A 15,207-nucleotide genomic window follows, 5' to 3' on the forward strand; every position below is an offset into this window, starting at 1 on the left:
GGGTGCCAGTACTCTATTCAGAAATGTATGCATGGAGACGTGCACACAGTGATTTTCACATACAGTCTTGGAGTGTAGAGTTACAATTATATTGGATAAACTCTGACTTTGTCCCATATAAACTGATTGATCTTCTGTTAATGTCTATGTTCTCCTGCCCATAGCTGTTTCGTGAAGTGAGGATCATGAAGCTGCTCAATCACCCAAATATCGGTGAGCTTTGTGCTGCTTTCCTTTTCAGATTATCAATCCCCAACCAAATAACAGAAACATGTTTTGCATGCCTGCTTATTGATGGAGGCTTCCGATGTAGAGGTCATAGTTCACATTTTGAAAATTGATCGCTAAATTGTGACGGAAGGTGTTGTCTTGATTGAATTGAACAAAATGTATATTTTCTCTGTAGTTAAGTTATTTGAAGTTATTGAGACAGAGAAGACGCTGTACTTGATCATGGAGTATGCCAGTGGAGGTGAGTAAAGACCTACTCAGTTCAACCTGATGTTCTGTTTTCAGCATTTAATAACATCAGTTCTGTCTCGCTTTATTCACATACTCTTTTTACTCACTCAACCTTTTATCCTCCTTTGTTTCCACTGCTTTCTTCAACACTCCCCTACATTCTGTCTCCCCCTCAACCCCTCTCCTCAGGTGAGGTGTTTGATTACCTTGTTGCTCACGGGAGAATGAAAGAGAAAGAGGCCAGAGCCAAATTTAGACAGGTGAGACACTGTTTGTCTGCTGGTTTCATTTCCTGTTATTGCCAATACTATTTAAAAGGGAATGGTCATCCTAGCTGTTGCTCCTTGTCTTGCTACAGATCGTGTCAGCGGTACAGTACTGCCACCAGAAGTGCATCGTACACAGAGACCTGAAGGTGAGGATTGACAAGAAATGGGGAAGTGTTTTGATGTGTAATGTAGAGAAAGAGATGGCTCCATTTGTGACAAAATCAAGATTATTACATTATGAAATGCATAAAAACATTCCTTACCTCAGGATACTTCAACTGGTGACTACCCCAGAGAATAAACAAGAAGGAGCACTCAGTTGCTGCATATATCTGATTTTTACGCAAGCCTATTGTTTTTCCCGTCAATAAATCCATCAGATTTACCCAGCAACAGTCCTCCCTTTTTTCTCTATTTATTCTCCCGGATAGTCACCAGTAGAAGTATCCTGGGGTAAGGAATGTTTTTGGGATCCACCCTTTTTTTCATTTAAGCTGGGCTGAAGTGCCTTTTGAGTACACCTTTTTTCCATGTTCATGTTCTTTAAATATTTTTGTTGAAAGAACTGGTATCAATAGAAAATGATTTCTCTCCAGGCAGAGAATCTACTCCTAGATGCTGACATGAACATCAAGATCGCAGACTTTGGTTTCAGCAATGAGTTCACCATGGGGAACAAGCTGGACACGTTCTGTGGCTCTCCTCCGTACGCCGCCCCGGAGCTGTTCCAGGGGAAGAAATATGACGGCCCCGAGGTGGACGTCTGGAGCCTGGGGGTCATCCTCTACACACTGGTCAGCGGATCTCTGCCTTTCGACGGACAGAACCTAAAGGTGGGCAGGGAACAGTGAAGGTGGAAGGGATGCATGATAAACACGTGATGTTGTTGAATACCTACCCACACCTCACTTTAATCCTTGTCTGTTGTGCTTGTCTTCCCTTTAGGAGCTGCGCGAACGGGTTCTGCGGGGGAAGTATAGGATTCCCTTCTACATGTCCACAGACTGCGAGAACCTGCTCAAGAAGTTCCTCATTCTCAACCCAACCAAGAGGGGCAGCCTGGAGGTTAATAGTACCTCACCTAGCCACTGCCTCTGCTGGACACAAACCAGAATTGTGTAGAGACAACTGTTAGTACTGTGTTTTTCTATCCACCTCCCTTTCCCCATTAACTCCAAAACTCTGTCCTCTCTCTCTCTGCTTGTGTCCAGCAGCAGATCATGAAGGACCGCTGGATGAACGTAGGCCATGAGGACGAGGAGCTGAAGCCCTTCATCGAGCCCCAGCCAGACTACAAGGACCCCAAGAGGACAGGTCAGCACCCCGACCGAGCGGGGGGGTGGAAGAGAGGTGGGGCAGGCGTCTGGTGGATGAGCTGGTGGCAGTAGAGGGGTTACTGGGGAAGGGGTTAGAGGTCACATTAATTGGGGGAGGGCCCCTCTATCTGAAGGTAGTCTTATTTTACGTACCCTGTTAGTCTGCCTACCTCTGTGTTGCGTAACATGCCCTTTGCTGTGTCAACATGTGCCTTCATGTTTAGTAAAACTAAATACTATACTTTTTTTGTTAGACTCTAATGATATGCCTTTATGGTCTATTTTGTCTGTAGAATTATGTGTTTGTGATCGGTTTCTCTCTGCAGTATGCTGCATGTGTGCGTAGTACTTCTGTCTTTGATGTGGTAGTACGGTTGACCTTTTCTCGCCATTCTGTCCAGATATCATGTTGCAGATGGGCTACTCTGCGGAGGAGATCCAGGACTCGCTCGTCAACCAAAAATACAATGACGTCATGGCCACATATCTATTACTGGATTACAGGAACTCTGAGGTACAAAGTGAATACACTCTATATGTAGGAGCAAAGTGTGTCCTACTCCTGCCATGGTAATATTTATGACCATCCCTCTTCCCCCTCAGATGGACGAATGCATCAGCCTATCAATGAAACCCCGCCCAGGAAGTGACCTCACAAACAGCAATGCCCAATCCCCTTCTCACAAGGTACAGCGCAGTACCTCATCCAATCAGAAGCCCCGGAGAGCAACAGATGCAGGTAGGAAGCTGTTTGGATTGATGAGGATACTGTAAATGTACTGCTATTTTGGACAAATGCTCTTATTTTGGTTTCAACTATCTTTTTATATTGATCTCCGTCTTTGCGTCTCTGTCCCACTCTTTCCATTCTTCTGTTGTTTCTTGTTCTTTTTCCCAGGTTCTTCAGCTTCTAAGCGTTCCCAGGGCGACAACAAGCACACAGCAGAGGATTATGGGAGGAAAGGTTCTGGCACTGGCAGCTCCACTAAAGTCCCTCCCAGTCCCTTAGCTGCAGCAGATCGTAAGAGGAGCACCCCAACCCCCTCCACCGTGAGTGGACTTATTGTTCTGCATGCCTGCCACTCCAGGGTTGATGGCATGTACCCTACTGTACTCTACATCATATCCTCTATCGGTCCTACAGAACAGCATCCTGTCCACTGGTACGAGTCGCAGTCGAAACTCGCCAGTCCCTGAGAGAGCCACACTTGGGGTCCAGAACGGAATGGACAGGTAGACACAAGCACCCGCGCGTGCACTCTTACACACTCGCAATCACACACTCTCTGACATGGCAGTGGAGATCTGTTTTTGGGGCTAGTCACATGTCTAGGTGGCAGTGTTTACAAGCAGTGGCCAGCCGCCAGTGGATTTAACACAGAGCAGGTGGATTCCTAGTGTACATACTAGAGGTCTGCAGATTAATTAGGGCGGATTTCAAGTTTTCATAACAATTGGAAATCGGTATTTTTGAAAGCCGATTTTGCCATATATATCTATATATATATTTTACAACTTTATTTAACGAGGCAAGTCAGTTAAGAACACATTCTTATTTTCAATGACGGCCTAGGAACTGCCTTGTTCAGGGGCAGAAGGACAGATTTGTACCTTGTCAGTTCAGGGATTCAATCTTGCAACCTAACGGTTAACTAGTCCAACGCTCTAACCACCTGCCTCACGAGGAGCCTGCCTGTTACGCGAATGCAGTAAGAAGCCAAGATAAGTTGCTAGCTAGCATTAAACTTAGCTTATAAAAAAACAATCAATCAATCATAATCACTAGTTATGGTGGATGATATTACCAGTTTATCTAGCGTGTCCTGCATTGCATATAATCGATGCGGTGCGCATTCGCGAAAAATTACCTAACCATAAACATCAATGCCTTTCTTAAAATCAATACACAGAAGTATATATTTTTAAACCTGCATATTTAGCTAAAAGAAAGGTTAGCAGGCAATATTAACCAAGTGAAATTGTGTCACTTATCTTGCGTTAATTGCACGCGGAGTCAAGGTGTATGCAACAGTTTGGGCCGCCTGGCTCATTGCGAACTAATTTGCCAGAATTTTACGTAATTATGACATAACATTGAAGGTTGTACAATGTAACAGCAATATTTAAGCTTAGGGATGCCACCCGTTAGATAAAATACGGAACGGTTCCGTATTTCACTGAAAGAATAAACGTTTTGTTTTCGAAATGATAGTTTCCGGATTCGACCATATTACTGACCTGAGGCTCGTATTTCTGTGTGTTATTATGTTATGATTTGATAGAGCAGTCTGACTGAGCGATGGTAGGCACTAGCAGGCTCGTAAGCATTCATTCAAACAGCACTTTAGTGCGTTTTGCCAGCAGCTCTTCACAATGCTTCAAGCATTGCGCTGTTTATGACTTCAAGCCTGTCAACTCCTGAGATTAGGCTGGTGTAACCGATGTGAAATGGCTAGCGGGGTGCGTGCTAATAGCATTTCAATAGTCACTCGCTCTGGAGTAGTTGTTCCCCTTGCTCTGCATGGGTAACGATGCTTCGAGGGTGGCTGTTGTCGATGTGTTCCTGGTTCGAACCCAGGTAGCGGCGAGGAGAGGGATGGAATCTATACTGTTACACTGGCAATACTAAAGTGCCTATAAGAACATCCAATAGTCAAAGCTATATGAAATACAAATGGTATAGAGATAAATAGTCCTATAATTCCTAAAATAACTACAACCTAAAACTTCTTACCTGGGAATATTGAAGACTCATGTTAAAAGGAACCACCAGCTTTCAAATGTTCTCATGTTCTGAGCAAGGAACTTAAATGTTAGCTTTCTTACATGGCACATATTGCACTTTTACTTTCTTCTCTAACACTTTGTTTTTGTATTATTTAAACCAAATTGATTGTTTTGTTATTTGAGGCTAAATTGATTTTATTGATGTATTATATTAAGTTAAAATAAGTGTTCATTAAGTATTGTTGTAATTGCCATTATTACAAATATGTATTTTTTTTTTAAATAGGCCGATTTATCGGTATCGGTGTTGAAAAATCATGATCGGTCGACCTCTAGTACATACACATTCTCACATACAGTCACACAGGAGCAGTTTTTCATTTTTTTATAATGGATTAATGACACATTTTTGCAAGTATGGAAGAATCAAAATATACTCAAGGCCAGCTTACTCACAAAGTGAAACACTGCATCTGCAATTAACTGAAACTATAATAATTTCTTGACCCTGATAGTCAGATCTCACTCTTTCATCTGGGATTTATGATGCTGGCTGCTTTTATATGCAGGCTACTTCCAGGCACAAAAAGGGAAGAATGCAGAGGGAACGTGTTTAAATAACATGTTCTGTGTGGGAGAAGGGGAGCAGCGTTGCCAACAGCATGTGACTAAAACATGTTTGCTTGAAAGAGATGAGAGGGCAAACTGACACGGTGTGGTCAGCACCATCGCTACTAAACTAAACCGTATTGGTTGAACACTAGCACACATTCTCCTCACTGACTGAATGGCGCTTTCACACAATGTTATGTCAAATATGCCTTTTTAATTTAATAGGGTTTTGTAACATTCACATTGTCCCCATAAAAAATAAAAAAAAAAAAAGTATTTTATTCCTTTTTTTTAAAGCCACTTTTTCTTTCCTCAAACTTGTGTTCTGTTCTGACAGTTTCTCTCTCCATCTCTTCTTTGGGGTGCAATGCTTCCCAGAAGTAATGCAGTCTTCCATTAAGGGAGCTTAATGGAAGCTGTTCTGTATAAGTCATCCAATACAAATCTGCCTTATCTGAGATCCTGTGTTGTCTGTGTTGTTTTCCTCCCTCCGTGCCCCCCCCCCCCCCCCCCCCCCCCGCTTCCTCCCCACTTCTAACCTTGATTACCCCATGGCCCTCTTCCACCCCTCACGGGGGGGCGGTCGGCACTGGGTTTATTAATTTCTCTCCCCCAGCCTAACCACCCCAGGGTCCCGCGCGTCCACAGCCTCGGCAGCCGCAGTTCTCTCTTCCTCCTCCCGCCCCCGACACCACAAGTCCCTGTCCACCTCTGCCCATCCCACCCCCTCAGACATCCACGCACACCGGCCCAGGCAAGTGTCACCAGAGCGGGGAACACAAGGACAGTCACTCGTCAGAAGGGAGAATAGAGGGGATATGAAAGGGTTTGGGTTAGATGGTCCCTGGTGGCAGTTCTCAGCATTGAGTATTCAAAATAGGTAGAGAGGGATCACAGATGTAGGGGTTAAAAGGGTAGCAATATTGCTGGAAGGGCAACATTGAAAGCACCCTACTTTTTTCTGTCTGCCACTTTCCCCACCCCCTGAAAACTCACCCTACAAGCACCCCACCTCTTTGGGAAATACCTTTCTCCCCAACACTTCTGTCTGCCACTTTCCCCACCCCCTGAAACTCACCCTACAAGCACCCCACCTCTTTTGGAAATACCTTTCTCCCCAACACTTCTGTCTGCCACTTTCCCTACCCCCTGAAACTCACCCTACAAGCACCCCACCTCTTTGGGAAATACCTTTCTCCCCAACACTTCTGTCTGCCACTTTCCCCACCCCCTGAAACTCACCCTACAAGCACCCCACCTCTTTTGGAAATACCTTTCTCCCCAACACTTCTGTCTGCCACTTTCCCCACCCCCTGAAACTCACCCTACAAGCACCCCACCTCTTTGGGAAATACCTTTCTCCCCAACACTTCTGTCTGCCACTTTCCCCACCCCCTGAAACTCACCCTACAAGCACCCCACCTCTTTGGGAAATACCTTTCTCCCCAACACTTCTGTCCTTATCTGACCAGTCCTACCACAAATATTGCACATGAAATCCAGAACCTTCCCAACCCGTGGTTCATGTGTAACTGAGAGTTTGCAGGTACACATCAAACACCATCACACTTTGAACGTGGCCCGGCCGGTGCCATGTTTTTGCCTGAGCCGGAACTCTCTCAGCTCCTGGCTGGTGTTCATGTCATGTAATCTCTTTTTAATACCTCCTGTAACTCCCTGTCCATACAAAATCTGACATCTCATGGGCCATGCACATTGTTTTTGTAGATTTTTTTTTATTTTTACAATCCTAGTGAATGAGCTATAATGGTAGGATGTCATTCACTTATCAATTGGTTAACACGTAATCCACTTTATCACTACGTGGTTTCGCTATAATCTCAATGACAATGAGTGAGTGGTCCATGACATAATCAACAGTATCACAGCTCCATGCCCCTTCCCCAACCTTTCCTTCTTTTGTAGTGATGCTGCATTTGTTGTTACCCTGTTAGCTGATCCTACTGTGTCATGCTGATTTTGTGATAATGCAGAGTGCCTCTGATTTTAACACTCAACAAAGCTTCATTGGCCTCAAATTCCAAGTCTTGTAGTTTATACCTGCTGCCCATGGCGGGTCACGAGGCTGTAATTGTTTTCTGGGCAATATGTCATTTTACTAGGCTTCATCTTTCAAGATTAAAGACAATCATGGGAGATTTTGCGGTGTGGATGGCATATTGTAGCCTAATAGAAGCAGCTACATTTGCACACATTCCTTTAGCCAAAGGCTTTTGTATAGAAATTATATGAATTTACTGAACTTTTGTTTCACCATCTCAAGCTCAGTTATGTTTTTATCATACATTCTTTGTGGGAAATAGCTTCAGCAATGGGGAAAATGTTGATGTGCATGGTGATAATGAAATCTATAAATGTCTCCTCTGCCTACTCATTCTACTCCCAAAACTATAAAAACAGCACTGCCCCTCTGAGAGTACCAGTGGCGTCTCCCTCTGCTCACAACGTCAGCAGTTCCACGACGACTGAGCGATCCAACTTCCCCAGAAATGTGGCCACCAGAAGCACTTTCAGTGCTGGGCAGCAGAGGGCGACACGGGACCAGCATGCCTCCACCTACAATGGTCCCCCAGCATCCCCCTCCCTTTCCTATGGGAACAGCCAGGCCCGAAGAGCTGGGGGCACTGGTATCTTCAGCAAGTTCACCTCTAAATTTGTGCGCAGGTGAGAGAATGGGAGAACGGGGACCTGTGATGTGATTTTCTGTTTTGCTGATCACATCCTGGTGTTGAACATCTTGCCTTAAGTGAATGAGAGTGTGAGAATTACAGTGAGGTATTCATGTTTGTGCATTGTGATTTTTGGACTGTTCGTTCTACTCTTCACTGTGTCCCTGTGATTTTTTTTTTTGTCTGGACATAATGTTCTTGTGCTCACAATGTGCTTGACTACAAGTACTCCCCTCTTATTTAATTTTTTTGTTTGAGTTGGTTTGGAGCTGTGCATGTTTTTGTTGCTATGGTCAGTTGCCACACATGTAATTGGAGCAGCTAGGGAAGTTACTCTGTGTAGAAATACCTTCAAATACAAATCTGAGTATCTTGCTATAGTTTAATTGTTTTATTGATAAATTGTACAACACTCAGAATGTAAGGTGTTATACACAGTGTACAAAACATTAAGAACACCTTGCTAATATTGAGTTGCACCCCCCCCCCCCCCCCCCAAATTTTGCCCTCAGAACAGCTTCAATTCGTCAGGGCATGGACTCTACAAGGTATCGAAAGCATTCCACAGGGATGCTGGCCCATGTTGACTCCAATGCTTTTGTGTCAAGTTGGCTGAAAGTCCTTTGGTTGGTGGCCCATTCTTGATACACGGGAAACTGTTGATTTATGAAAAACCCAGCAGTGTTGCAGTTCTTGACAAAAAAACGGTGAAGCCTGGCACCTACTACCATACCCCGTTCAACGGCGCTTAAATCTTTTGTCTTGCCTGTTCACCCTCTGAATAGCACACATACACAATCCATGTCTCAACTGTCTTAAGGCTGAAAAATCTTTCTTTAACCCATCTCCTCTCCTTCATCTACACTGATTTGTAGTGGATTTAACAAGTGACATCAATAAGGGATCATAGCTTTCACCTGGTCAGTCTATCATGGAATGAGCAGGTGTTCTTAAAGTTTTGTAAACAGTGTAAATGTATCATAATTGGCATGCATGTCTCCCAACCAGTGCTAACGTTAGTCCTAATCCGAGTCCGTTCATGTAACTGCTCTGCCTTTAACATCCTGAAGACTATGGTAATGTCAAGCTACATTAACAGCTATTTAGTGACAAACTGTTTGGCTTAAGCAGCTCACCTCTTGAGGGACACCGGGGGGAGTATTCATCTCTTTCAGTTGACTGACATGTATAACAGATTTGCTGTGGTTTGTTTATGCGCACGTTTGTGTACATACACTTTTCTTTTTCTTCCCCCCTCCCCTTTTTTGTAGAAATCTCTCATTCAGATTCCCCAGAAGGTAGGCAAAAATAACCACACCCAGTTTTTCCTCAACTATTACCTTGTCGTATCTCTCCACTGTGAGGCTATTTTATGTGTCATGACCCTTTTTTATTTTTTTAAAATATTTTTTAATAAGGATTTATTTTTGTAACGATTTGCCTTTTTATACTAACTCACCCTGCTCTCCATCGCCTGGTTCACCGTCATCTGCTGCTCTCGTCATCCCTCAGTGAATGATACTCCTCCCTTTCTGCTTTCTCTCATTCCCGTTTCCTTTTTTGTCTCGGTTAGTGTTGAGTGTTGCCCTATGGGTCCTTGGCCAATTGAATAGAAAATCCTCCGTGCAGCCCAGTCTGATCATGCCATGCTACCCAGTGTGCATAAAGCTAAGAAGCTTAGAATACAGAGAGATGGTGATTGTTGAGAAGAACACGCATTCTTCTGAAATCTAATGCTATTGTCAGCTGCCTGTATTGTGGGAAGGCTTTCAACATTACATGCTCAGACAGGAGTAGGGATTATTGCTGTTGATTTTGAAAATGTCACGTCACTGTTATTTTGGGAGGGATATCTCCTGCATTTCTTTTCTGATACCAGGCCACTGGTCCTGGTTTGCAGTTTGCACTAAACAACCTCATATTTCAGCAACGTCCTGCTGTTTTCTTTTTCTTAACTTGGCTTATTTTTGTTTCTATTTCGAACGAGTTCCCTGAAGTGTAATTTGAGCCGTCCGTTTCTTGGCACTAATATAATATTCTCAGCAACAAAGTGATGAAGATAGAATTTGATGTTTACTAAAACGCGCGTCAAGGAGTGCATGTATATGACGTGGTATAATTGTGGTGGGCACAGACTTAAGGTTTTGGGAACCTTGGGAAACTGAGAATAGGTCCGCAGAATGCCTGCATATGCATCTGACCGATGCTGTTTATTTTATTCTTAATGGATGCCTTGCTGTGGGAGTTTGAGGAGAGGGGTTATTGGATGGTGGTGATGGGCCTTATTAACATAACAGACAAAGATGTGATCTCTGACTGTTCATTCCAGTTGTATGCTAAACAAAAATACAGCAGTATCCATGGATTGTGTGATTCCACTTCGGGGGGGGGGGGGTGTGTAAATCCATTTTTGGGGATTTGAAATAGAATTAGTAGAGATACCTAGTTATTTCCTCATAGCCCTCTAAAATGTAGTGGAGCTCACATGAATGAAATCTATGGATACATACAGTATAATTTCTAAGGAAAATACTATAGAATCTGGAATTTGAAGGTGCAGGGGTTGCAATGGGAGTTGATGGTGTTTGTGCTAACCTGGTAATAAAGTCTAATTGGAATTTGGGGAGACTAAACTTTTGCCGATTTTCTTTGAGGAGCCCGTATGAGGGAGAGGGTCGAGATGAGGCCAACAGGTGAGGATTACGATAGTGACAATTTGATCAATCTGTTGATTCAGTGAAAAAAATGTCAATCAAATAATGATTAGATTAATTGATTTAGGTGGTGTAAAGAATAGCATGCTGATTATATGATCAGTAGCGCTCCTTCGGTTTTGACAATGTAAGCATTGATCTTTTAATAACAGAAAGAGACGCATGTATTCTGTTGCTCATTGAAGAGTCCATGTAAATGCACAACTTAAATGTTTCATGCTCATGCTGTCATTGGTTCCCCCTGTGATTGAATGCATTGTTAACCAGCCTGTAACCTTGCTGTTTTGTCTGTTTTTCATTCATTCTGTCCTTGCCTTATATTTATTCTCCTTTCCTACTTTCTTTCCCAACTCAGACCCATGTTGACCACTGCTGAGAAGTTGGAGAAGGGCACCCTGGGCTCTGCAGGAGACGAGAACAAAGACTCCCTGTCCTCCACCTCTACGGTGCCCAGCACCACGACCCCGGGCCTGACCTCCAAGGACAACAAGCCCCGCTCGCTGCGCTTCACCTGGAGCATGAAAACCACCTCCTCCATGGAGCCCAACGAGATGATGAAGGAGATCCGGAAGGTTCTGGACTCCAACAGCTGCGAGTATGAGCTGCGAGAGCGCTACATGCTGCTGTGTGTGTCTGGGAATCCCGCCCGTGACGACTTTGTCGAGTGGGAGATGGAGGTGTGCAAGCTGCCCCGCCTCTCCCTTAACGGGGTTCGCTTTAAGCGCATTTCTGGCACATCCATCGCCTTCAAGAACATCGCCTCCAAGGTTGCCAATGAGCTCAAACTGTGAGCTTGTGGAAGAGGGGTAGTGATGATTACAATGAGTTGGATGGTGGATGGAGACAGACTGGAGCACAAAGGCAAAGAGGCTGAACTTTGAGACTGAACTGAGAGCTTTTGAGATGAAGGCAAAGGAGGATGGAGAGACTTTTTTTGGGTGGGTGGGGGGGGGGGGAGCAAAGTGGCTAGTGGGAGGTTGTGTGTGTATAGACCGTTTTGAGGGGATTGTTCATTTTCTTGGGAGGGGATGTTTTTTTCAGTTTGGGGTTTCTGGCCCCTCTCGCCCCTCTGACTTTTCTGTTGTCTTCTGAGACCGTTTTGTTTCTCTTAAACCTCACAATCATCTTTTTCCAAAATACATTTATTGGTGGAAAATATGAAAGGAAATGAGTAAAAAAAAATGTATGAACTGATTTGTAGGTTTTCTTATTTTTATTTTGAGCCCAAAATGGCCCTGGACTCAGCCAGCTGTAACCCTCAGGCCTTTCTCCCTTGCTTATCCTGCACCAAGCCCAATCTATGGTCTAGGCACCATGTTACTGTACTTGAGTATCTTGCCCCCATTTTCAGCTGTCTGTTTTGAACAGATGAAGAGAGCTGCAGTTTGACACTGAATGTACAACATGATTAGACTAATGTATCTGAGGTACAACACATATTCACTACAGCTGTAAATTGGTTTTCACATCATGTTCTAATTTTAATCAGCTAATGACCGTTGCACAAGGTGTTTCCGTGTGGTCCAGAAAGCTTCTGCCATTTTTTTTACATCATTGTACAGTGTCTTACTTGAGGCTACCATGGACATGCAGACTTGAACTCTTTGCACTCTGATTGCGAGCCTTCACCTGCCTGCTCCCCAAGCCCCTTCAAAAATCTTTTTTTTTTTTTTTTTATACAGCAGGGGTAATTTATCTGATTAAATAATTAAGGGCCAATTGATAATTATTGGTGGATTGTAATGTAATTAAGAGTTGCTGGTTGGTTTCAATGTGCTGCACTGGAATGTCTGAGTCAGAGTTCCTTTGCCTTTCTCTGGAGAAAATAATTATTAATATTGTTATTATAAGAATAAACAAAGTTGGATGATATCTTTGCTTTTCAGTTTTGTTATCTGTTATAGAAGCCCACTTTAATATGCCCACATATTGCTGATGAATGAAGAAAATGCAGAACAATTGTACACGCTTAAGAGACTCATTATTTCACCATAAACATTAGATATGCTACTAATGTATATACAGTCGTTCAGAAAGTATTCAGACCCCTTGACTTTTTACACATTTTGTTACATTACAGCCTTATTCTAAAATATATTAAATGTTTTTCCCTCATCAATCTCCACACACTAACCCATAATGACAAAGCAAAAACTGGTCTTAAATGTTTGCAGATTTATATAATTTAAAAAAATGAAAAACATACCTTATTTACGTAAGTATTCCCTTTGCTATGAGACTCAAGATGGAGCTCAGAGGCATCCTGTTTCCATTGATCATCCTTGATGTTTATATAACTTCATTGGAGTCCACCTGTGGTAAATTCATTTGATTGGACATGATTTGGAAAGGCACACACCTGTCTATATAAGGTCCCACAGTTTGACAGTGCATGTCAGAGCAAAAACCAAGCCATGAGGTTGAAGGAATTGTCTAGTGCTCTGAGACAGGATTGTGTCAAGGCATAGATCTGGGGAAGGGTACCAAAAAATGTCTGCCGCATTGAAGGTCCCCAAAAACACAGTGGCCTCCATCATAAATAAATGGAAGATGTTTGGAACCACCAAGACTCTTCCTAGAGCTGGCCGCCCAGCCAAACTGCAATCGGGAGAACGGCCTTGGGCCGGGAGGTGACTAAGAACCTGATGGTCACTCTGACTGAGCTCCAGAATTCCTCTGTGGAGATCCAGAAGGACAAGGATCTCTCCACCAATCAGGCCTTTATGTTAGAGTTGCCAGACAGAAGCCATTCCTCTGTAAAAGGCACATGACAGTCTGCTTGGAGTTTGCCAAAAAGGTAACTGAAGGACTCAGACCATGAGAAACAAGATTCTCAAGATTCTCTGAAACCAAGATTCAACTCTTCAACCTGAATGCCAAGCGTCAAGTCTGGAGGAAACATGGCACCATCCCTACGGTGAAGCATGGTGGTGGCATCATGCTGTGTGGATGTTTTTCAGCTGCAGGCACTGGGAAACTAGTCAGGATCCAGGGAAATATGAACGGCTCAAAGTACAGAGGAATCCTTGATGAAAACCTGCTCCAGAGCGCTAAGGACCTCAGACTGTGGTGACAGTTCGCCTTCTAACAGGACAATGCAGGAATGGCTTCGTGACAAGTCTCTGAATGTCCTTGAGTGGCCCAGCCAGAGCCCCAACTTGAAGCTGATTGAAGATCTCTGGAGAGACCTGAAAAGAGCTGTGCGGTGACGCTCCCCATCCAACCTGAGAGAGCTTGAGAGGATTTGCAGGGAAGAAGAGGAGAAATTCCCAAATACAGGTGTGCCAAGCTTGTAGTGTCATACCCAAGAAGACTCGAGGATGTAATCGCTGCCAAAGGTTCCTCAACAAAGTACTGAGTAAAGGGTCTGAATACTTATGTAAATGTGATATTTCATTTTTAGATTTTATCAGCATAATGCAACAAGAACCAGTATTAGTCAGATGAGGCAATGTTTTTCTACTCATCAATTGTCCAGTGTTGGTGATCGCGTGCCAACTAGAGCTGCTGCTTATGGTTTTTAGCTGATAGGAGTGGAACCCGGTGTGGTCGTCTGCTGCAATTGCCCATCTGTGACAAGGACTGACGTGTTGTGCGTTCCGAGATTGCCAGAACACACAACTCGTTGTACTGTGCAGTTCTTTGCCTGTTCATTGCCTGTTAGTGACCTGCCTGTAAGCTTGCACAATTCTTAGCATTCTCCTTCGACCTCTCATCAACAAGCTGTTTTCGCCCACAGAACTGCCGTTGACTGGATGTTAAATTTTTTTTTTTTAAATAAACCATTCTTGGTAAACCCCTAGACACTGTTGTGCATGAAAAGCTCAGGCCAGGCCCTTTCTGAGATACCTAAACCGGCACCTCGCACCAACGATCAATCATACCGCGCTCAAAGTTGCTTAGGTCACCCATTTTGCCCTTTTTAATGCTCAATCGAACAGTAACTGAATATCTGTCTGCCTCCTTTATACAGCGAGCCACGGCCACGTGACTCACTGTCAGTAGGAGCTAACTATTTCTGTGAACGGGGTGGTGTACCTAATAAACTGGCCAATGCGTGTATATCACAACAGACCTTGATTTGAGTTGACCTTTGCCTTGTACCCATAACTGCAGAAAGCAATGCTATTTTGTTTTCCGTTTCAATACAAAGCACAGTGCAATAAACACACATAGAAACAATGTGAAAATCAACACAAAAACAAGTGTCTCTGCTAAAATGAAAGGAGACCGGACAGTGAATTAGAACACGGAAGAATGACGCATTCCTGGACTGCAGATCTTGGTGTTGTGTTCTTTAAACCAGGGGATCCTCACAAGACCCAGTAGTGGGGCAAAACATATTCTGGCCTATATTATAGTATATCTGACTGAATATTTATCACTACACAATTTCACTTTGTTTAATAGGGGTAGC

The 15,207-nt window shown here is 43.6% G+C and overlaps 1 protein-coding gene across 19 annotated transcripts in view; it reads left to right on the top strand.

Moving 5' to 3' along the window:
* Window positions 1–12,662, top strand: part of LOC109873007 (serine/threonine-protein kinase MARK2-like) — a 28,319-nt gene extending 15,657 nt beyond the window's left edge. For 4 of the 19 annotated variants that reach the window (XM_031807792.1, XM_031807783.1, XM_031807780.1 and 1 more), the window contains exons 4-19: window positions 165–213; window positions 407–472; window positions 652–722; window positions 821–877; window positions 1,328–1,564; window positions 1,677–1,796; window positions 1,943–2,081; window positions 2,449–2,561; window positions 2,651–2,786; window positions 2,946–3,097; window positions 3,192–3,280; window positions 6,003–6,140; window positions 7,808–8,071; window positions 9,348–9,374; window positions 10,731–10,769; window positions 11,146–12,662. In XM_031807792.1, the coding sequence (XP_031663652.1) occupies window positions 165–213; window positions 407–472; window positions 652–722; window positions 821–877; window positions 1,328–1,564; window positions 1,677–1,796; window positions 1,943–2,081; window positions 2,449–2,561; window positions 2,651–2,786; window positions 2,946–3,097; window positions 3,192–3,280; window positions 6,003–6,140; window positions 7,808–8,071; window positions 9,348–9,374; window positions 10,731–10,769; window positions 11,146–11,581 (2,133 nt within the window). In that variant the 3' untranslated portion in view covers window positions 11,582–12,662. The remainder of the gene's footprint in view (window positions 1–164; window positions 214–406; window positions 473–651; window positions 723–820; window positions 878–1,327; window positions 1,565–1,676; window positions 1,797–1,942; window positions 2,082–2,448; window positions 2,562–2,650; window positions 2,787–2,945; window positions 3,098–3,191; window positions 3,281–6,002; window positions 6,141–7,807; window positions 8,072–9,347; window positions 9,375–10,730; window positions 10,770–11,145) is intronic. The other 15 variants (XM_031807793.1, XM_031807788.1, XM_031807782.1 and 12 more) reach the window with 14 other exon arrangements.
* The last annotated feature ends 2,545 nt before the right edge of the window (window positions 12,663–15,207 follow it).

The sequence above is a fragment of the Oncorhynchus kisutch genome, linkage group LG28 (assembly GCF_002021735.2).
Source record: "Oncorhynchus kisutch isolate 150728-3 linkage group LG28, Okis_V2, whole genome shotgun sequence".
Lineage (NCBI taxonomy): Eukaryota > Metazoa > Chordata > Actinopteri > Salmoniformes > Salmonidae > Oncorhynchus > Oncorhynchus kisutch.